Raw genomic sequence first — 23,824 nt, 5'->3', positions numbered from 1 at the left:
GTCCACCCCTACAAGGGCCAGAAATAGTGCCTTTCTCACTCAACATTTGTAGTGTTGAAAGAGCTAGCACTCTAGCATCAGAGAGAATTCCTTTCATGCCAGTTGCCTTATTTAATTGTGTGAAACTGAGTAAGTCTTTTTAAAAATTAGGGGTTAGTTTCCTCATCTATAGACTGAGTATAAAATTCTCTACTTTAGATTTATAATAAAGAAATAATCAAAAAAGCTTCTGCTGTAGGGCCTGGTTTACAGTGTAAACTCAATATTAGCTAATAATAAGAAAAACTACATTGACATTTTCTGTTCCCATAAATTCCCCCTCAACATAAGCCTTGGTCAACTCTCGCACTGGTATGCTACTTTCACTGGAGAGGTGAGAGAGGAAGTGTCCACACAAGAATGATTGTTGAATAAGGTGGCTTCCTCTTCTTTACCCTTTAGGTGGTGGTACCACGAAGCTCACCTGAGAACAATGACGAGCCAAGCTTAAAGATGAGCTAACTTCAGGAGCCTGGGGTTGACAGAGGGCATCTTCTTTGAGGGGTGTTCTGTCCCTACCTGGGTCTCTTATTGCTGTTGATTGGGTTGTTAAAAGAACAGTTTTCTTTTTAAGTATTCAAATGAGATTTTCCTTTACCTGACCTCCATAGCTCATTGTACACCTAATTGTAAAAATATGTACATGTTTAGTGAAATGTATTAAAACTTTGACAATGTATGCTTTGTAAGAAATAAGATACAAGATGTAGGATGGGATTCTCCTCTTCTATTCTGTCTTGGGATTTCTCCACTTAAAAATCTGTCTATAATCTCCAAGTATTATATTATAAAGATGAAAATGTTTATTACATTATTTTAAACTGCAATAAAGCTTTAATTGACCTGGATTTATTATCTTTCTATGCAACAGGTGGTGAAATTTACCAAATCCTTTGAATTGATGTCCCCAAAGTGCAGTGCTGATGCTGAGAACAGGTAGGGCTTGTGGGGTTCATGTGTCTTTTGATGTTCTTTTGTCCTTGGTGTTAGCAGCATTGCATAATTCTTAGAAGATAGTAGTAGTTCTTTATATTAGCAAGCACAACCAAATATCGTGACTCTTCTGTATTTCAGGGCTTAAATTAAAACTATATCTTAAAAATAAATGCATATACGGCCAGGCGCGGTGGCTCAGCCTGTAATCCCAGCACTTTGGGAGGCTGAGGTGGGCGAATCGTGAGGTCAGGAGATCGAGACCATCCTGGCTAACATGGTGAAATGCCGTCTCTACTACAAAATACAAAAAAAAATTAGCCGGGCATGGTGGCGGGTGCCTGTGGTCCCAGCTACTTGGGAGGCTGAGGCAGGAGAATGGAGTGAACCTGGGAGGTGGAGCTTGCAGTGAGCCGAGATTGTGCCACTGCACTCCAGCCTGGGTGACAGAGCGAGACTCTGCCTCAAAAAAATAAAATAAAATAAAAATAAATAAATAAATAAATAAATAAATGCATATACATCTAGCTTGCAATCAGTTTTTAGGGCCAACTTTTAGTACTTGTAATAGGATTAAAATGTTGCCTTTAGCTTCCTCTTTTCCCTGAACCTTGTAAATTTTTGTTTGTTTGTTTGTCTTGTTTTTTAATGTGGAGTCTCTCTCTGTTGCCCAGGCTAGAGTGCAGCAGTGCAATCTTGGCTCACTGCAGCCTCTGCCTCCCAGGTTCAAATGATTCTCCTGCCTCAGCCACCTGAGTAGCTGGGATTACCAGGGCGTGCCACCACACCTGGCTAATTTTTGTATTTTTAGTAGAGACTGGGTTTCACCATGTTGGCCAGGCTGGTTTCGAACTCCTGACCTCAAGTGATCTGCCCGTCTTGGCCTCCCAAAGTGCTAGCATTACAGGTGCGAACCACTGTGCCCGGCCACCTTGTAATGTTTTGAAATAAACCTTAAGATACTCTGCTGACTCCTGAACTTTGAATCCAAGTTATTTAGGTAAGTTAATATGGAATAGTACTGGAGCAAACCTGTTTTCGTTAAGCCAACAGTTTCAGTTTCTTTTCACATCACATATTTGACTAAATCTTCCAATAAAAAAAGTAAAATTTTAGATGTATCTTAGCTGTACAGACAGCCTAATTTTTTACTTTATTTTTGCTCTTTGTTTCTCTTCCTCCCTCTTGTTTGTCCATAATTGGCCAATAACATCCCCTTGGAAAAAAGACTGAGAGAGTTTCCAGTAATTCACTTCTTGTTCTCTTTGGCATCTTTGAGGCTATAACAGGGTAGAAGTGAAGATTGCAAGCAATCGGTGAATTTCTCTTAGCTTTTTACTGCCTTGAATAATAGCTGTGTTGCTACAAAAATTCTCTTTGGTTGCCTCTAGAGGAAGGGTTAAAAAATAGTGAAATTAACCAAAATGCAGACATGGAGAAAGAATCGTAAAGCACTCAGGGCAGTATGATGATGATGACAATGATGAAGATATTGATACTAAAATATGAGCAACCTCCATTATTTGACTGTTATGTGTTCCATGTAGTATGCTAAATGATTTATAAGCATTTAATCCCCCAAACAATCTTTTGAAGTAGGCATTCCCCCCATGTTATAAAGGAGAAAGCCAAGGTTCATCAAGTTTAAGTAACTTGTTTGAGGCCCTGCAACCAGCAAGTGGTAGCCACCAAGGACAAGGTCACTTAGATAAGACTCTCCCAACCTCTGAACTTTGATTCCATAACCACACGTCATTTAAAATCTGCTTGTTGATCTCATCTAGTGAATACCTGTCAGGTTAATGTTTCCCAAATCTAATGGGTCAATCAGAATCAGGCTTAGAAAGTTTAGTAGAAACTAAATTCTCAGAACATACACTGAGAGATTCTGATTCAGTACTTCGGAAGTGAATTCCTAAAGGTCTATATGTTCTAAAGGCCCTCTGGGTAATTACCTATTTCAAGATGTAATACTCAAGAGTAATTTGATTTTTATATCCATTATTGCCTTTAAATTCAGGAAATAGAAACCAGTAAGTAAAAATAAAAAGTAAATTATTTTTTATCAAGTGCATGAAGTTTAAAAGGGGCCTTTGCTACATACTATATAACTTCATTTACAGGACATTCTTAAAACATCAAAATTATAGGAAGAGAAAGTAAATCAGTTCATTTCCAGGGACAGGAGATGGAGAGAGGGGTTGACTTCAAAGGGGTAGAGGGCTGTGATGGAACCACGCTGTGTCTTGCTTGCAGTGGTGATTATACAACTGTATTTGTCAAAACTTGGAGAAATTTACCTTAAAAAGGGTGAATTTTACTGACTGTTAATAATACCTTAAAATGGAAATTGAAATGGGAAAAAGAGGTCTTTGGTAAGAGGTTTTATATTCATAAAAATGTATTTATGTTCACATCTATATTTAATGCCAGCTAATCTATACCTAACCAAGATATTTAGCATAGAAAGTTACTAGTAGTATACTCAGCAGTTTTCCTAAATAGAATGTTATAAAACAACATGAAATACGATAGAAAAATCTCTATTCATGCTGATATCTTTAGCTATTCATGACCTCATATAAGTTATATCTCTCATATATGAGAGGGGGAAGCTTTATGTAGTTATTAAAACACAACCTTTGAAGTCCTAATGCTTCAATATTGTTATTTTTTATACTGCTGAACATGTTCTCATGGTCACTTCAGAGTTGAATACTTCTGCTTTTTATTATTTTTAATCCTGAGAGAACTTCCATGTCAAAATGAAATGACCCAAGACCTAGACTGCTCTTGGCAAACTTTCTGATAATAAAAGACAGAAAGAAAGGTCAGTTTTTCTTTAAAGAGACATTTGAAAAGTGCCTTTGAACTTTGACATTATGAGATAGTCCTATTCATCATTCTATTTATGGCTTTTAAATTAATGTAGAATGTTCATTTATCTCAGAAGACCTTTCCATCATTGTCCAGTAATTCTCCTCGTGTAGATCTGAGTTCCTTCAGTCATTTATTGGAAGTTAAAGGAACCAAGACAAGTGACTCCAGAATTTACTTCACCAGTGACATGGAAGGGACATTGAAATGGGCTATGAGTCTAAAAATCACAGCTTGATCTCACAGTCTGACCTTTCCTTTAACCTTTCATCATTTAACATCATCACTATAGATGATGTCTATTAGATACTTTAGTCCTCTGAACATCAGTCAGAGTTATAATAGTGTAGTTTTTAGAAGACAATTTCTATGGCTCCTTGTAACAATGTTTCAGGGTATTATTTCAATTCTGATGAAGTCTGGTTTGAGGCTTGCTGATTTTTATAGATAGTCCTTGAAGCCATTTTTAAATAAAAACCAGTTTTGCTGACTCATCACTTCTGCTTAGTGTCTTTCACTGCTTTGTCATAGCTAGTCTCCTGTTGGTCTCCATGCAATGAGTACCAATCAATTCAAGAGCTGGAAATGATTCAATCCATCTCCCTCCATGAAGTGTGCTCCTCTTCCAGGGTATCACTGGCAACACCTCTAGTGACAGGATTCTCACTATGTCATGATAGACTTCTTGCATTTATAAGGGGTTCTAGTAGTTAGAAAGGCATTTTATGTTGAATTATATTCCTATAACTTCTATCTGTTTATTCTAAATTTGTTGCTTGGAGGCAGTTATTCCTTCCTTCAACAGTCATATATTGAGTACCTACTCTGTGCTGAGTCCTCTGCTAGGTGATAGGGCTACAGAGATTTTTTAAAAATTAAAAGCACTCTCTGTCCTCAAGGATCTCAAGAGCAATGAACAGTGGTGGGAGTGGGTTAAAAATATAATACAAACATAACCAGATTTCACCAGGCCTCCAGACTATGGCTTTAAATAAATAGAGTCACATTAATAGTTATAATTTATATATTTGGCTGCTTAAGCATTTCTCCTATGTAGTGTAGCATAAGAACCCTAGTCCCTTGTAAAAGCCATCCTTGAAGTATTCCTGGAGTATCTAAGATTTCTTTTTTTAGAGACAGGGTCTCACTCTGTTGCCCAGGCAAGAGTGCAGTGGTGCAATCATAGTTCACTGTAATCCTTAAACTCCTGGGCTTAAGCAATCCTCCCATCTCAACCTCCCAATTAGCTAGGACTGCAAGTGCATGCCACCACACCTGGCTAATTTTTAAATTATTTTGTAGAGACAGGAGTCTCACTGTGTTGCCCAGGCTGGTCTCAAATTCCTGGCCTCAAGGGATCCTCCTGCTTTGGCCTCCCAAAAGTGCTGGTGTGAGCCACCATGCCAAGCCTAAGATTTAAAAATAATAATAATAATAATAATAATAATTTACTACTGACTCATCATTTCTTCCAAGTGACCACCCATAAATCCTCTCCCTCTGGCCATGACAGAGCAGCGTCCTATGATGTTGGCTTCCTTGCCCACTCCAGAATTCCCACGGGCATAACTACACTCCCCACCAGTGCTGTGCCACAGCTCCCCAGCACTACCTTAGGTGCACTGGTGACCTTCACGAACCTGGAGAAGGCTGGGTCATTTGTGCAGAAATGGGAAGAAGGCTCACTTTCTCCCCCAGGTGTCATAGTCTGTTGCCTAGCCCCTAAACAACCCCGAGTGTATACCATTTTTTACAGACCTTTTAATTCCTAAAGCTTTTGTTAGATGTTAACCCACAGAGATCCAAGTGCATATACGGAGAGGGATGCACAAAAGAAAAGGTGGAGGACAGAGTGTTAAGTAGCCTGAATGTTAAACCTTTTATGTGGACATTTTTCCTTTTTTAAACACCGTATTTTCTCCGAATTCCCTGGTCATGAGTATTGATGGCTCCTGTCCTTTAGTGAACCAGTACACTCAAGGCAGGATGAGATAATCTGGTATATTTTAGAACAATAAGGAATTAGAACTAAAAGAGATTCTATTTCCAGAATGAATACTTTTTCACTAACTGGGAGAATACAGGTATTTGCTTCATGAGCATATGGGAAGAAAAGGAGCCAGCTCTTAAACTCAGTTAAAAACAACAGAAACAACATGACACTATTTTTGAGTTTTACTATGTGCTAAGTACTGTACATGAATTATCCCGTTTTTTCCTATATTACAGATAAGAGTTAAGAAATATGTCCAAGGTAGCACAGTAAGTTACAGCGGCAATATTTGAAACCCAGTTAGCCTGGCCCTGGCACTAATCTTCTCAGCCATTACATTTATTACTTGCAAGTAGATTACCAGGAAAATTCAGTAGAATTGCTGAAAGAGCACAATGCCTGGCACATAGTAGTTGCTCAGTGATTTTAAGGCACTTTTTCTCACACTTAACGTGTTGAAAGTCAGGATGGTATCTTACTACCAGTGATGTCTTAGTGACAGTTGGTGACACAGCTATTGCCTGTGCATGTACAAACTTGGTCAGAGCTGTTTGTGTTATCTCTTCAATTGTGTATTGTACGTTGTTGGTACTACTTAGATTGGACTTAAATGCTGGTTAATATGTGTGTCCAATGAGATTACAGTGTGGTCTGGCATTGAAATGAAAAGTTATTGTTTTGCAGAAAAACATAGAAATAAGAAGAGTGTAAATTTGATATTAGTGATGAAAATATTTGTTTTTGGAAAACTAGTCCCATTTCTGTATGTTCTTTCAAAGCAACAATGAAGGAAGAAACTCCCAAGAAGATGAAGTGGTGCTATATTTGGTTACTGAAATACATCTACACGGGTCACCTAACACATGTCAAGTTATGCAACTGAAGGCAGGAGAAATTGCCAAAGCTCTTATAATAAGTGAAATAAATTTCAAAACAAGAAGAGGCTGATATAACTAAACTTGTGCATGATGCAGGACTGTTATTAAGGTGTGGAACATCAATTTGTCAAAAATTTTCAACTGATTGGAAACTGCTTAACATCCAGTGACATGTAATTCATTTAGGAAAAACTAGGAATTTAGTCAAATAGGAAATGCTGAGAAAACCTGTGTCCTTTGACATACCTGCCAATGCCAAGAGTGCTAAAACAATTAACACTGAGAACATAGATGACAAAATGTACAGCATTTCAATGTGATGTCATGCATGATGTCAGGTGGTCAAAACTTGTCACCATATTTCATTTTGAACAATATCAAACTAAATGTGGGAGGCAGAATGTTGGCTCCCAAGATCCTCACCACTTGTCATATATTCACGTTACATTACAAGCCAAAGAGATTACAGAGATAATTAAGATTACTAATGAATTGATGTTAAAATAGGGAGATTATTCTGGATTATCTAGGTGAATCTGATGTAATCATGTGAACCCTTAAAACAGAGCCTTCTCCCAGTTGAGGACACAAAAGGAAGCTGAAAAGGCGCAACAGAAGGGAAAAGTCGGAGACATGTTATGCACAAGCAGGATTCAACAAATGTTGCTGGTTTCAATATAGACAGGGCCAAATGTCAAGGAAACCTGGACCTCAGTCATACAACTGCAAGGAGTTGAATTCTGCCAACAACCTGAATGAGCTCCATTCTTCCCCAGAGCCTTCAGAGAGGAATATAGCTCTGTCAATTCCTTGATTTTGGTCTTGTAAGAGCCTGAGCAGCAAATCCAGCACGTCATGATGAACTTGTGACTTCCAGCCCTCTGAGATAATAAATAGGTGTTGTTTTAAGCTGCTATATGTATAGTAATTTGTTATGCAGAAATGGGAAATGAATGCAATTTTAGTGTGTGAGTTTGAACCCATTCTCAGATGAAAATGAGACTGAACTCAATGCTGTTATCTTTTGTGTGTGCACTCATGCATGCATGCACATACACACACATAGAGATGAATGACAGGTGAGCTGATGAATGAGTGGTGTACAGCCATGTGGAAAGATGGCCAGGAGTCTTACTTAACCTTCAAAGTGATGTTAGCTGTTGGTGCATTTTTAGACATGTATCTGCACAGTGAAAAAATTTCTAGTGGCAAGACTGGACATTAGCAACCCTTAAAATTGCAGCCAACAAACCAAGGAAAGATCGCTTTAGGAAGGAATATGAGTTTGGTTTTATCTAAAAACCCTCCAATGGTATCTTCTACTAAGTTCAATAAGTGACGGCCTCAAAACTTACAAGAGAGTGTCAGCAGCTTGGAAGAAATTTCTGGAGATGATAGCAGAGCACTTTTAAACATACATGCTGCATCATTAATATCCTGATGGCTTAGAGGATAAGATCTGTGAACACTGACGACTCTGAATTGAGAATTGATTCAGAAGAGTGACATTCTTTATTTTCCCTTGTGTATAATCAACTTGTATAGTTTTACATTTTCCTTCAAGAATGGTATATGATAGAATTTATATTGAATCTGAAATATCTTTTAAAATAAGATTAAAATATTTTAAGTGATAATGCATTGCCTCATAGCATTTTTTTCTTTTAGTGGGCTGACAACAACAGTCCATCTTACAATCGATGCTCTCATAGATTCAATGACATAATATGACCCTAGAGCCGCTTTGTTTTTCCTGTGGCTTTTCCATCCCTTAGCTCATCTACATTTCCCCCAGAGAGTACATATACCTCAACTTTGAGAAGCACCTACGAGAGTTTAGAGTTTCTTTAAATTTTAAGATTAGACAGCCCTGTGACTTTTCTCAACATTAGTTTTGTGCATTGCATTTTTTAGGTTAGAAGAGTGAATCTTCTGTTTCAATGCCTTATTGACTTTTATTTTCTTTTCCTTTACACATCTGTGTGGAATCTAGTTTTGCAAAACAGATTACCCCTTCTAGCAATGGTTTGCAACCATTCCTGACTTCTCTGTGACTCTTCCTTTAGATTTCCAGCCACCATGGCCCAAATCCTATCATTCTTTTAAGGAGAATTGACTCCCATGAGACGTAGCTCTAGTGAGACAAACCACTGGATGAGCTCTATAGTTAGTCCGAGGAGCTCTTAGCAAGACTCCCAGAGATGTCTGGGTTACCACCCTTTGTCTTTGTCCAGCAGCAATGATACATTCCGGAATAAACTTGGAATAGACTGTATTAGCCTGGAGAGACGAAGTATGATGAGTGAGGATTTTGTTTATTCCGGAGTGTACTATGATTGTACCCTGCAATCATATTGCAATTTTTTTTCTTTTTTTTGAGACGGAGTCTCGCTCTGTCACCCAGGCTGGAGTGCAGTGGGGTGATCTCGGCTCACTGCAACCTCTGCCTCCTGAGTTTAAGTGATTCTCCTGCCTCAGCCTGCCGAGTAGCTAGGACTACAGGCCCGCCACCACACCCAGCTAATTTTTGTATTTTTAGTAGAGATGGGGTTTCACCATTTTGGCCAGGATGGTCTTAATCTCTTGACCTCGTGATCTGCCCGCCTTGGCCTCCCAAAGTGCTGGGATTACAGGCGTCAGCCACCGCACCCAGCCCATATTGCACATTTTGTAACTCTGAGATGTACCTGGGTTACATGAGGTGATCTCCAGTACCTAATCAGATTATGAATATGATTCTGGGCCTGGAGGAGCACCTCTATGCACCAGAAGGTTTTATGTGACTCACTCCCCTTGGACATTATCACTCAAAAGCATGCAACCCTGGTGAAGCTTTTGGGAATCAGAAATTCTGTTCCTACTTTAAAGAATGTTACTAAATGTCTTTATGTAAATTCTGACTGTGCCAACTTTATTGTGTATCCCTTAGATCATGACTTTCAAATCTTTTCTAATGCAATCCATGACAAAAATATCCAAACCTAGGTAGTGTATATAAATAAACACACAAGTATACACACACATATCTAAGACAAATATTTTATGAAACTATACTTACCTTTACTATGCATCTATATTCTTATCTATTCTTTTAAGGAAAGAAAAACAAAACTAAAACATCTGCTGTCATGACCCACAAAATTGATTTCGTGATTTACACTTTGCAGTGACCCACAGTGTGAAAAACACTGCTTTAGACTTACAGGCCTTGTCTGATTTGCGCATGCAGTGTTTGTGGCCTCAATCAGTACCTTTACTGGTTATTATTAAATACCATGATTGTATGAAACTGGTATTTCCCAAGCATTTCAAGAACTACTTCACTCAAATACATATTATCCTTCGAATTAGGCACCTTGGAGAGTAGTTTGTTTATGTAAGTCTTTTATACATCTGTTTAGTACAAGTGAATACAATATATCCCTGGAATCCCAGAGACACATGCAGACACATTCAGTCCTACCAAGGATTTTCAGCTACATTCCTCAAGTCTTGTGCTGTATTCCTTCTTAGACATACATTCATGAGTCACTTCTGCTCTCCAAAGAACACATGCCAATATTAGATGAGCAAAAGGTTTTTCAGGAGAAACAAATGTGAAAGCTAAAGAGAGCAGGATCAGCAGTAGATGGGGAGAGCATTTGACCACAGTGCTCTGTGGAAGAAGAGAGACAAGTAAGGAGTGAATATAAAGAGTCTTTGGTCACAGTGTGGTTTGGAAAAAATCACTGCCTGGCCAATGGGAAGTCCCGAGCAGAATTTGCCAGTTGGAGAAATCATGCTTCCACGGGAGTGACCCAGTTCCTGCCCTCATCACGCTCAGTCATTGACGGGGAACAGCTCCAGGGGAGGCTTGGACCCAGAGGCGTGGAGATGGAGGTGTCAATCAGCTATACTTCCTGATGAGGTTCTCCTAAAGGGAGATGTGAATAGGGCATCTCCATGGCCACAGCACTTGGTAGGCTACTCAATAAGTATCACTTGATTTGTTCAACTATCCAAAACAATTTTTATTATTCTTACTTGGCAGTGTAATTATCATCTTTATGCTAATTATTCTTATCTTTAAGTTTTTTTTTTCTTGAGATGTAATTCATATACCACAAAATCAACATTTTAAGGTGTTCAGTTCAGTGGTTTTTAGTATATTCACAAGGTTGTTCAACCATACCATTGCTGTCTGCTCCCAGAACATTTTCATCACCCCAAAAAAGAAACTCTACCCATTAGCAGCCACTCCCCTCTCTTCCCTCCTCCCAGGCCCTAGCAACTGCTAATCTACTTTCTGCCTCAATGGATTTGTCTATTTTGGACATTTCTTATAAATGGAATTATATAATATGTGACCATTTGCGTTTGGTTTCTTTTACTTAACATAATGTTTTCACTATTCATTCATGTTGTACATGCACTTTATTCCTTCATTCTTTTTTATGGATGAATAATATTCCATTGTTTGGATATATCATATGTTTCTTATTCATCAGTTGATGATGTTTCTACTTTTTTGGCTATTAAGAATAATGCTGCTGAGAACATTCATGTACAAATTTTTGAGTGCACGTAGATTTTCGGTTCTTTTGGGTATAGGCCTAGAAGTGGAATTGCTAGGTCATGTGGTAACTGTGTCTAACTTTTGGACCAACTGTCAGACTGTTTTCTACAGTAGCTATACCATTTTACATTCGCACCAGCAAAGAATGAGGGTTCCATTTTGATGCTTATCAATCCTTATTGTTATTTCTTTCTTTTAGTTATAGCCATCTTAGCGGATGTGACATAGCATTTCATTGTGGTTTTTGTTTTTTTGGGGGTTGCAGGGGATGGAGTCTCACTCTGTTGCCCAGGCTAGAGTACAGTGGCACAGTCTCGGCTCATGGCAACCTCTGTCTATTGGGTTCAAGTGGTTCTCCTGCCTCAGCCTCCTGAGTAGCTGGAATTAAGGTGCCTGCCACCAAGCCTGGCTAATTTTTGTACTTTTAGTAGAGATTGGGTTTCGCCATGTTGACCAGGCTGGTCTTGAACTCTTAACCTCAGGTGTTCCGCCCACCTTGGCCTCCCAAAATGCTGAGATTACAGGTGTGAGCCACTGTGCCTGGCCGATTTGTTTGTTTTTAATGACCATGCTTTTTGCAATTAGGGTGCTATTCAGGCTCAGAATTCTAAGCCTAAACATTATGTAGTAGCAAGAAGTGAATGACCACTGGAAAATGACCCGTATGATTACTTTTAAGTAGTAATGCAAAAAGGAACTCATTTTGTTTATGGCATCCCTCATGTGTACAAAACAAGCACATAATAAAAACACTATAGGTTATCCCATCCATTAGTCACCCCAAAACATAGTTCATGTTACTTAAGATCATTTTGGATCTAAAAATTTATCCTTTGAAGAGTGCTATCTCATAATGGATTATCTCCCTTTATGCCATTTCTGAAGTACATGATGAGTCCATATCCTTGCTGGGCACTTTGTCTCTTTGTTTTTCACATATTATGTAATTTTATTTTCTTTGAAACTCTGCCACAATTCACATCAAATACTTCTATATTTGGACCATCATTTTTCTCTCCTCTATTACTTTTTCTACTTGCTAAATTATTTTTTAAATAAGTTTTATTATGTATATTTAAGGTATACAACATGTTATGGAATACATATAGATAGTAAAAATGTTACTTTAGTGAAGCAAATTAACATAGCCATCATCTCACAGTTGCCCATTTCTTTGTTTTTGTTGCAAGAGCAGCTAAATTGTACTCCTTTAGCATGAATTCCACATACAATACAATTGTATTACCTAGGGTCCTCATGTACATTATTTCTCTAGACTTGTTCATCCTACATATCTGCTACTTTGTATCCTTGGACCTACATCTCCCTATTTTCTTCCCACTGACTACTACCCCTAGTAACTACTGTTTTGTTCTCTCTGTATATTTGAATTTTTTTCAGATTCCACATATAAATGAGATTATGCAATATTTTTCTTTCTGTGTCTGTCCTGTAGCACCTAGTGTAATGTCCTCCAGGCTTATCCATGTCATGGCAAATGGCAACATCTGATTCTTTTTTAGGAATGAATAATATTCCATTATATATATGTACCACTTGATAATATTCAATATCTTTATCCCTTTATTAATCAATAGACACTTACTTGTTTCCATATGTTGGCTATTGTGAATAATGCTGCAATGAATATGAGAAAGTAGATATCTTTATAAGGTGGTGATTTCATTTCTTGTACGTATGTATCCAGAAGAGGGATTGCTGGGTCATAGGGTAGTTGTATTTTTAACCCCTTTAGAAACCCCATACTATTTTCTATAATAGTTGTACCAATCTATATTCCCACCAACAGTGTAAAGAGTTCTCTTTTCTCCACAACCTCACCAACATTTGTCATCTTTTGACTTTTTGATAGTAGCCACCCTAATGGGTATGAGGTGTATCTCACAATGGATTTAATTTGCATTTCCCTGATGATTGATGATGTTGATAATGTTGAGTACCTTTTGATGTACCTGTTGGCCATTTTAATGTCTTCATTGGAGAAATGTCTATTCTGATTTTTTGCCCACTTTTAGATTGGGCTGTTTGTTTTTCCACTTTTGAGTTGTATGAGTTCTTTATAAATTTTGAATGGTTAACCCCTTGTCAGATATATAGTTTGCAAATATTTGTTCCCAATACATAGTTTGCTATTTCATTTTGTTGGTTGTTTCCTTTGGTGTACAGAAGCTTTTTCATTTGATGTAGTCCCATTTATTTACTTTTGCTTTTGTGGACTGAGCTTTTGGTGTGATATTCAAAAAATCATGACCAAGGCATTGTCCAGGAGTTTTCTCCCTATGTTATCTTCTAGGAATTTTATAGTTTTTGGTCTTATATTTAGGTCTTTTTCATTTTGAGTTGATTTTTGTGTATGGTGTAAGATAATGGTCCAATATCCTTCTTTTGCATTTGGAAATCCAGTTTTCCCAGAACCATTAATTTAAGAGACCATTATTTTCCTATTGTGTCCTGTTGGTGCTTTCATCAAAAATTAGTTGACCATATATGGTTTGGATTTATTTCTGGGCTCTATATTCTGTTCCACTGGCTTGTGTGTGTCAGTTTTTATGTCAATATCATACTGTTTTATTACTATAGCTTTGTAATATAATTTGAAATCAGGAAGTGTGATGCCTCCAATTTTGTTTGTCTTTCTCAGTATTGTTTTGGCTATTTGGGGTCTTTTATGGTTTTATACAAATATTAGGATGCTTTTTTCTGTTTCTGTGAAGAATGCCAGTGGAATTTTGATAGGTATTGTACTGAATCTGGATATGCTTTAGGTAGTATGGACATTTTAACAATATTACTTCTTCCAATCCAGGAGCATAGGATATCTTTCCATTTATTTGTATTTTCTTCAGTTTCTTTCATCAGTGATTTATAGTTTTCAGTGTACAGATCTTTCACCTCCATGGTTAAAGTTATTTCTCAGTATCATTTTATGCTATAGTAAATGGGATTGTTTGCTGGATGTCTTCTTCAGTTAGGTCATTATATGTATATAAAAATGCTACTGATTTTTGTATGTTGATTTTGTATCCTGCAATTTTACTCAATTCATATATTAGGTCTAACAGTTTTTTGGTGGAATCTTAGGAGATTCCAGAATTATGTCATCTGCAAATAGAGATAATTGTACTTCTTCATTGCAGTAAGTATACTTTACAGTTCCTTGGAGAGGCATCTCATTGTAGTTTTGATTTGCATTTTTCCTAATGGCTAACAATGTTATGCATCTTTTCATGTGATTATTGGACATTTGTATGTCTTATTTGGGAAACGTCTATTCAAGTCCTTTATCATTTTCAATTGTGTTAATGGTCTTTTTATTGCTGAGTTGTAAGAGTTTTTGGTATACTTTGTATACAGGTCCCTTATCAGATTTATGATTTATGTATATTTGCCTTCATTCTGAGTTGTCTTCTCACTTTCTTGATGGTGTCTATTGAAGCACAAAAGTTTTAGATTTTGATGTTCAATTTATAATTTTTTTTGTTACTTGTGCTTTTTATTATATCTAAGAAGTGATTGTTTAATCTAAGCACATGAATACATATGCCCATGTGTTCTTCTAAGAGTTGATTATTTTAGCTTTTGCATCTAGGCCCTTGATCCACCTTCAGTTAAATTTTTGTACATGGCGTGAGATAAGGGGTCCAATATCATTCATTTGTACAGGGACATCCAGTATTCCAGCACCATTTGTTGAAAAGACTATTCCTTCCCAATTTATTTGTCTTGCCACCCATGTGGAAAGTCAATTGACCATAGATATATAGGTTTATGAGACTCTCAACTCTACTCCATTAATCTGTATGTCTTCATGCCAGTATCACATTGTGTTGGTTACTGTATCTTTGAAGTAAGTTTTAAAATCTAAAGTGTGAGTCCTTTGACTTTTTGTTTTTCATCTTGAAGATCATTTTGACTATTTTAGGTCTCTTGTATGTCCATATTAATTTTAGAATCAACTTGTCAATCTCTCCAAAATTAGTAGCTGAGTTTATTTTAGGGATTGCATTGACTCTGTCAGTCAATTTGGAGAGTATTGCAATCTTAACAAGATTATATTCCAGCTCCTGTATATAAGTTGTCTTTCCTTTATTTGTATCTTCTTTAATTTCTTTCAGCAATGTTTTGTAGTTTTAAGTGTAAAAGACACTTATTTTGATACATTTATTCCTGTTTTTTCTTTTTGATATTATTGTAAATTATTTTTTTAATTTTTGATTTGTTCAATGTTAGTGTGTAGAAATACAGCTGAGTTTTGTATATTGATCTTATGTCCTGTAACCTTGTTGAACTTGTTTATTATAATAATTTTTTATGAATTCCTTAAAATTATCTGTATATGAGATTTTATCACCTGCAAATAGGGATAATTTTACTTTTTTCTTTACAGTCTGAATGCCTTTTTATTTCTTTCTCTTGCCTGATTGCATATCTAGAACCTCCAGTACATTGTTAAATAGAAGTGGTTAAATAGCCAATATCCTTGTCTGATTCCTGGTGTTAAAAGTAAAACATTCAGTCTTTTACCATTACTGTGTTAGCTGTGCATTTTTTGTTAAGTTTCCTTTTATTAGTTTGAGGAAGTTCCCTTCTATTTCTAGTTTGTTGAATGTTTGTTAAGTGGCATGAAAGCATGTTGGATTTTGTCAAATGCTTTTTGCCTATTGAGATAATCGTGTGATTTTTGTCTTTTATTCTATTAAAATAGTATATTATATATATTGATTTTTGGATGTTAGTCCAATCTTACATTATTGGGATAAATGCCATTCAGTCATGGTGTGCATACCTTTTTAAATATTGCTGGATGTAGTTTACTAGCATTTTTGAGAATTTTTGTATCTATATTTATAAGGGTCTATAGCTTTCTTGTGATATAATTGGTTTTGGTGTCAGGGCAATGCTACCCTCATAGAATGAGCTGGGAAGCAGTCTCCCCTTTTTTTATTTTTAAGAGTTTGTTAAGTACTGACATTTTAAAAAAGAGTCTTCTTTAAACATTTGGTGAATTTCACCAGTGAAGCCATCTGTTCCTGAGCTTTTCTTTGTGGAAATATTTTTAATTATTAATTTAACCTCTCTAATTATTATAAGTTTATTCTAATTTTAAAATTCTCCTTGAGTTGTTTTGATACTTGCTTTATGACCTAACATATGGTCTATAATTGTTACCTAATTTTTTGGCATACCATTATTCATAATATTCCTTTATAATCTTATTTCTACAAAGTTAGTTGTTAAAGCCCCTCTTTCGTTTCTTATCTTAGTGATTTGAGACTTCTCTCTTTTTTTTTTTTTTGGCAAAACTAGCTAAAGGATTACTAATTTTACCTTTTCAAAAAACAAATTTTTGTTTTGTTGATTTTCTCTATTGTTTTCTATTCTCTAGTTTGTTTATTCTCCCTCTAGTCTTTATTATGTCCTTTCTGTTTGCTTTAGGTGTAGTTTGCTCTCCTTTTTCTAGTATCTTAAGGTAGAGGGTGAGGTTATTGATTTGAGACCTTATTCCTTATTTTTCCTTTTTAATGTAAGCATTTATAGCCATACATTTCTTTCTAAGTACTGATTTTGCTGCATCCAGTGTATTTTGGTATGTTTTATTTTGTTTTCATTCAAAGTATTTTGTAATTTCCCTTTGATTTCTTCTTTAACTCTTACTTTGTTAGAAGTATTGTTTTACTAACAAATATTTGTGAATTTCCCAAACTTTTTGGTTATTCTTTCTAATTCTATCCCATTGTGTTTGGAGAATTTTTTTTTTTTTTTTATCATATGAGCCCTCTTAAACTTATTGAGACTTGTTTTTTGACCTAAAGTATGGGCTATCCTAGGGAATGCTTCTTGTGCTCTTAAAAAATATATATATTCTGCCATTAGGTGGAGTGCTCTATAGATGTCTGTTAGGTCTAGTTGTTTTATAGTGTTGTTCAAGTGTTCTACTTTCTTGTTAATCTTCTGTCTAGTTGCTCTATTATAGAAAGTAGGATGTTGAAGTCTCCACTATTATTATTGTTGAATTATCTATTTGTCCTTTCAGTTCTCTCAACCTTTGCTTCATATGTTTTAGGGATGTGTTATTAGATGTATGCTTATTTATAATTGTTATTTTTCTTTTTTTAATATCAAATAATATTTTATTGTATAGATATATCACATTTTGTTATCCATTAACCAATTGATGGATATTTTGTTTTTTCCCCTTTTTGGCTTTTATAAAAATGCTGCTATGAATATTTGTTGTACAAGGATTTTTTTAAAGTTTATTTATTTTATTTTTTTATTATACTTTTAGGGTACATGTGCACAACATGCAGGTTTGTTACATATGTATACATGTGCCATGTTGGTGTGCTGCACCCATTAACTCATCATTTAGCATTAGGTATATCTCCTAATGCTATCCCTCCCCGATCCCCCCACCCCACGACAGGCCCTGGTGTGTGATGTTCCTCTTCCTGTGTCCAAATGTTCTCATTGTTCAATTCCCACCTATGAGCGAGAACATGCGGTGTTTGGTTTTTTGTTCTCAAGATAGTTTGCTGAGAATGATGGTTTCCAACTTCATCCATGTCCCTACAAAGGACATGAACTCATCCTTTTTTATGGCTGCATAGTATTCCATGGTGTATATGTGCCACATTTTCTTAATCCAGTCTATCATTGATGGACATTTGGATTGGTTCCAAGTCTTTGCTATTGTGAATAGTGCCGCAGTAAACATACATGTGCATGTGTCTTTATAGCAGCATGTTTTATAATCCTTTGGGTATATACCCAGTAATGGGATGGCTGGGTCAAATGGTATTTCTAGTTCTAGATCCCTGAGGAATCACCACACTGACTTCCACAATGGTTGAACTAGTTTACACTCCCACCAACAGTGTAAAAGTGTTCCTATTTCTCCACATCCTTTCCAGCACCTGTTGTTTCCTGACTTTTTAATGATCGCCATTCTAACTGATGTGAGATGGTATCTCATTGTGGTTTTGATTTGCATTTCTCTGATGGCCAGTGATGATGAGCATTTTTTCATGTGTCTGTTGGCTGCATAAATTTCTTCCTTTGAGAAGTGTCTGTTCATATCCTTTGCCCACTTTTTGATGTGGTTTTTTTTTTTCTTGTAAATTTGTTGGAGTTCATTGTAGATTCTGGATATTAGCCCCTTGTCAGATGAGTAGATTGCAAAAAATTTCTCCCATTCTGTAGGTTGCCTGTTCACTCTGATGGTAGTTTCTTTTGCTGTGCAGAAGCTCTTTAGTTTAATTAGATCCCATTTGTCAATTTTGGCTTTTGTTGCCATTGCTCTTGGTGTTTTAGACATGAAGTCCTTTCCCATGCCTATGTCCTGAATGGTATTGCCTAGGTTTTCTTCTAGGGTTTTTATGGTTTTAGGTCTAACATTTAAGTCTTTAATCCATCTTGAATTAATTTTTGTATAAGGTGTAAGGAAGGGATCCAGTTTCAGCTTTCTACATATGTCTAACCAGTTTTCCCAGCACCATTTATTAAATAGGGAATCCTTTCCCCGTTTCTTGTTTTTCTCAGGTTTGTCAAAGATCAGATGGTTGTAGATGTGTGGTAGTATTTCTGAGGACTCTGTTCTGTTCCACTGGTCTATATCTCTGTTTTGGTACCAGTACCATGCTGTTTTGGTTACTGTACCCTTGTAGTAGAGTTTGAAGTCAGGTAGCTTGATGCCTCCAGCTTTGTTCTTTTGGCTTAGGATTGACTTGGCAATGCGGGCTCTTTTTTGGTTCCATATGAACTTTAAAGTAGTTTTTTCCAATTCTGTGAAGAAAGTCAATGCTAGCTTCATGGGGATGGCATTGAATCTATAAATTACCTTGGGCAGTATGGCCATTTTCACGATATTGATTCTTCCTATCCATGAGCGTGGAATGTTCTTCCATTTCTTTGTATCCTCTTTTATTTCATTGAGCAGTGGTTTTAGTTCTCCTTGAAGAGGTCCTTCACATTCCTTGTAAGTTGGATTCCTAGGTTTTTTTTTTTTTTTTAAATGGAGTCTCGCTCTGTCACCCAGGCTGGAGTGCAGTGGCGCGATCTCAGCTCACTGCAAGCTCCGCCTCCCGGGTTCACGCCATTCTCCTGCCTCAGCCTCCCGAGTAGCTGGGACTACACGGTGAAACCTCATCTCTACTAAAAAAAATAATAATAATAAATAAATAAATAAATAAAAGGTATTTTATTCTCTTTGAAGCAATTGTGAATGGGAGTTCACTCATGATTTGGCTCTCTGTTTGTCTGTTATTGGTGTATAAGAATGCTTGTGATTTTTGCACATCGATTTTGTATCCTGAGACTTTGCTGAAGTTGCTTATCAGCTTAAGGAGATTTTGGGCTGAGACGATGGAGAAAACCCCACACTTTTTAAAGCTTTACTCATGCTATAGTTTTGTCTGAATTGTTTTTATCTTCTTTCTCTTCCAGGTGAACTCTTACTTATCCTCTAAAGACCAGCTTAGACCAACATCCTTCCACATCCTTCCATTAGGCCATTTATCACAATTCAGTATCACTGTGGTGAGCTCCCTGAGAGTATACCCCTTTGGCTTCTGCCCATACCCCTTTCTGTATAAGTAGGGGCTAGGCTGGGCTGACATCCGTGTAAGGATGGGTTTCCATGTGCCAGCTTCTTTCAACAACAAGGAAAAGATCCTTATTGTTCGCTTAATGCAAGATTTGGCTCACTCCTGTCCAGCACTTAGTAGAGGCCAAACTAGTTGTCATTCTCGAAAGACTCTTGAGAGTTTCTAATGAAGACATCTAAGTAAACTCTTATGTTGAGAAGAGAAACATGAACACAAGCACAGTCTAATGATTAGCATTATTTTATTAAGATGTTTTGTCTTCTAATGTAGAGACTCTTTTTTTTGGAAAAGTAATGCTGAAGATAGTCTTTTTATTTTCACACAGTTCTCTGTATTTGAACCTTCAGCTAAGCCAGGACTTTTAGACAATTAAAGATGTTGAGTCACTTGTTCTGGGGTATTTTATTTTGTCTTGTTTTTCTTTGCTTGTATTGATTTACCTCCTACATGACTCTGCAACTTGTCAACCCTGAGGTTTATATATACCTCACCGGCCCTCACTTCAGGGGCAGCCACATTTCAGGAATTACGTGTTTTCTGTAATAGGGCAATTCTCTTTTATCCCTCCACAGTCAATATATTTGAGCTCATGAAGCTCTCTTTGAAGTCAGTTTGAGTCTCACATTTGGAAGCAAGATACCACTGAGAAGAATCTAAACTACAGCCCTTTACGTGAAACTCACTTAAAAACCTACATTTTCTTATACCCCTTTTTCTAGCAAAATAACAAGATAAAGGATTTCTTTACAATTAGAGTGTTATGCTAAAGTGAATCGAGCTTAGGGAGGTCTACTTTGTAGAGAGTTAAAATAAGCTATTAATTGGTTAATTACGACCTTTTAAGGAAGTTTCACTGAAGTTCAGGTGTCAACTATATTTCTTTTACTTTTCTCAAACACTTATATCAATATATTTTTACCGTCTGCTGTTTTTTTCCTTTAAGCCAGAATTTTTAAAAATATCCCCACTGTAGGGATCAAAATAGTGTTGTGACTTAAATGTATGAAGCTATTAAACATGGACAAGTGAAATTAAACATGGAAAAATGATTTGCTTTAAAAAAAACTTTAGAAACATTTGAATGGTTTCTCAATCAACCATTAGTCTTCAACAACAAATGAATGTTGCTAAGAATTCTATGCCATTTTTTCTTGTTATGCACCAGTGTACAGTTAATGTGTTGGCTACACACACACACACACACACACAAACACACCAACATTCACACCAGACATTCACTTGCATGAGGAGATTGATAAGGGTCTTTGTCTTTTTGCTGAAACAACGAGTTGGTACATGAGTACTTGTCTAATGTGAATGGGCATCCCAGCCCTACCCTCTATGTCTACAGAGAGGGGTATGGGCAAAGGCAAAAGGAGCTGTTTAAATAGGAAACTTGTGGCAATGTGGGCACAAGCAATATGGCATTAGGGCTCAGGCACCAACATGCTGCATAGAGCTTGGCAGACAGTATTCTTCCTTTCTTCTATGAAGCTTTGGCAGTCTAGGAGCTACCGGTCAGGCTCCCTCAAGTGATTTCTAAGCAGTAGGCTTTAACAACGGTCCTTGAATGAAAGAATAAGTATCCCCAAAGGTTGGAGGTCAGGGAAAGACCTGGAGATGTCTGTGGTCTTACAATTATGTACATGGCAGCTAAGAACCACTGAGTTGACATGAACTGATTTGCACCCATAAGCTTTGGAGGCCTGGGAGTAATCAAGGTGTAGTTGTGTTTCCAAACAGCAGTGAGTCTCTATCTTGGTTCTGGCCCAAACTGAAAATCTTAGTATTGGATTTGTTGGCCTTTGATATCTCTGGTGGGAGTTTTTAGACTCAAGAAAGTTGGTTAATTTAGACTCAAGAAAGTTGGTTAATATTAATTTAAACTTCCAAAAACTTATCAAAAATAAGACCTATTGGGAACTATCACCCCTGACGTTTGTTGCTAGAAATAGGTTCTAGAATGAAGGAGGTGGTCATACCCCCTTCATCCTACTCAGACCCCATGGAGAGAACTGTGGACTGGACTGGCTTTCATACTCCAAAGAACTGTTAACAAGGGGGGTTACATCTAGGGCTGGCATGGTACGAATAAGGAAGGCATGCCACAAGAGGAGTAACTTAAGGAATTGGAGAGAGGTGGGAGAAGAATGATGTTAGGTGGATGATCATGGGTGACATGTTAACTATTGCTAAATATTTTGAGGGCTGTCAGATAATGAGGTCCATGCTCTGTGGCAACAAACCATGGAACTTGGAACCAAGGATGATGGCTATTAGAAAGTAAACTGAGCTGCCACAAAATATAATGTAATATATGATAGGTAGTGAGTTTCCTGTCACTGATGGTGCTCCATTTGAGACTACATGCCCAATTTTCAGATGTGTTGAAGAAAAGCTTGAAGGAGGGCCATTGAAAGCCCATACAAATGTCTCTGTGAGAATTAGGAAAAGGTGCCCTCTCCGGGTGGATGCCACTTCAAGCAAACAAGCACAGTTAGACTAATTTCCACCCCCACTTCTCCCTTTTATAGGGCATCCGTGTGCAAGGCAGAACCTGCACAACTAAACGTGGCTGTGTCTGTGATCTTACCATGTTCTGTCCCAACAGCAACCAATTGCAAAAGAGAAAACCATACTGAATAAAAATTCCCTCATAAATCAGGGGGAGGTGATGAGCTGTAGGAACTTTTTGAAAGAGCTTACCCTAAAAGTTAGATGTGTCCTTCCAAAAGCGGAAATAATTTTGGCCCTTTCCTTTGTGATTAAACTCACAACACCACATCACTGAAATGTATAAAGGGGTACTGTCATGTGCAGAATTTTCTTTAAAAGTTGTGATGCTTTTAGAAAATGTTTGCTATGGGCTAAATAATATGCTGAGCACTTTGCATGAATTATCACCTTTATCTGTACAGTAGTAGTATTATACCCGTTTTACCAAGGAAGTTTTCCTGAGATCACTTTGCTAGAAAGCAGCAAAGGGGACATTTGATTGAGGTATGCCAAAACTCATGATCCTAATCATAACATAAAATTACCTTTTGTTTGTAAAGAAGAGAAGCAAGCTTTTGAAAGCTGTAACTCAGTGTTACGATTCTGCATTATAGTAGACCATTAGGAATTCCAAAATTGAGCTGGTGCGTAAGCCAGAATGTGATTACTCTGGTCTGAATGTTTGTGTCTGCCCAAAAATTCATATGTTGAAACCCAGTCCCTAATGTGAGGGTATGAAGGGGTGGGCCTTTAGGAGGTGATTAGGTCATGGGGGTGGAGCTCTTATGAATGGAATCAGTGCCTTTATAAAAGAGGCCCCAGAGAGATCCCTCATTCTTTCTACCATGTGAGGACAAGAAGGCACTAGACACTGAACTAAAGCAAGAAGGCACTAGATACTGAATCTGCCAGTGCCTTGATCTTGGTCTTCCTAGTCTCAAAACTGTGATAAATAAATATTTGTTGTTTATAAGTCACCCAACTTATGGTATTTTGCTCTAGCAGCCTGAATGGACTAAGACAGTGATGTAAATACCAAGTGACAAATCAACTTTCCTGTCTGTCTCTGAGGATCTGATCACTCAGGCCTTAATTATGTTTCTGTGCAACATTAAACTGAAGAAATGCAGAGGTGATTTTCAGAAAATCTGTTTGCACTGTTGCACTGACCTATAGGTCAGCTCGAATCTCACCTCCTCTCTGAAGCCTTAGCTAGATTTCAACACCTGAAGTCATTTCTCCCTCCATGGACGTCTTCAGCACTCGTGATTGATACATTTGACTTGGTAACTTATCAACACATCTATGTGAAAAATTTTTCATTTGAAATTTGAAGTGGGCATTTAATTTTTATATTGTTTAAATGTCAGTGTGTTTATTTCTCATCTCCCCAGTTAAGTAGCAAACTCCCTGAGAGCAGAGATCA

At 37.0% G+C, this 23,824-nt stretch overlaps 1 protein-coding gene across 1 annotated transcript in view; it reads left to right on the top strand.

Annotated features, from left to right (window-relative positions):
* Window positions 1-23,824, top strand: part of LOC100982736 (dual 3',5'-cyclic-AMP and -GMP phosphodiesterase 11A) — a 275,174-nt gene that overhangs the window by 28,398 nt on the left and 222,952 nt on the right. Inside the window, exon 3 of the mRNA XM_034954574.3 lies at window positions 911-975. Coding sequence (XP_034810465.2) covers window positions 911-975 — 65 coding nt within the window. The remainder of the gene's footprint in view (window positions 1-910; window positions 976-23,824) is intronic.

This window comes from Pan paniscus, chromosome 13 (assembly GCF_029289425.2).
Source record: "Pan paniscus chromosome 13, NHGRI_mPanPan1-v2.0_pri, whole genome shotgun sequence".
NCBI lineage: Eukaryota > Metazoa > Chordata > Mammalia > Primates > Hominidae > Pan > Pan paniscus.
Note: the sequence above shows the minus strand (reverse complement) of the source record. Positions and strands in the feature narration are given on the sequence as shown.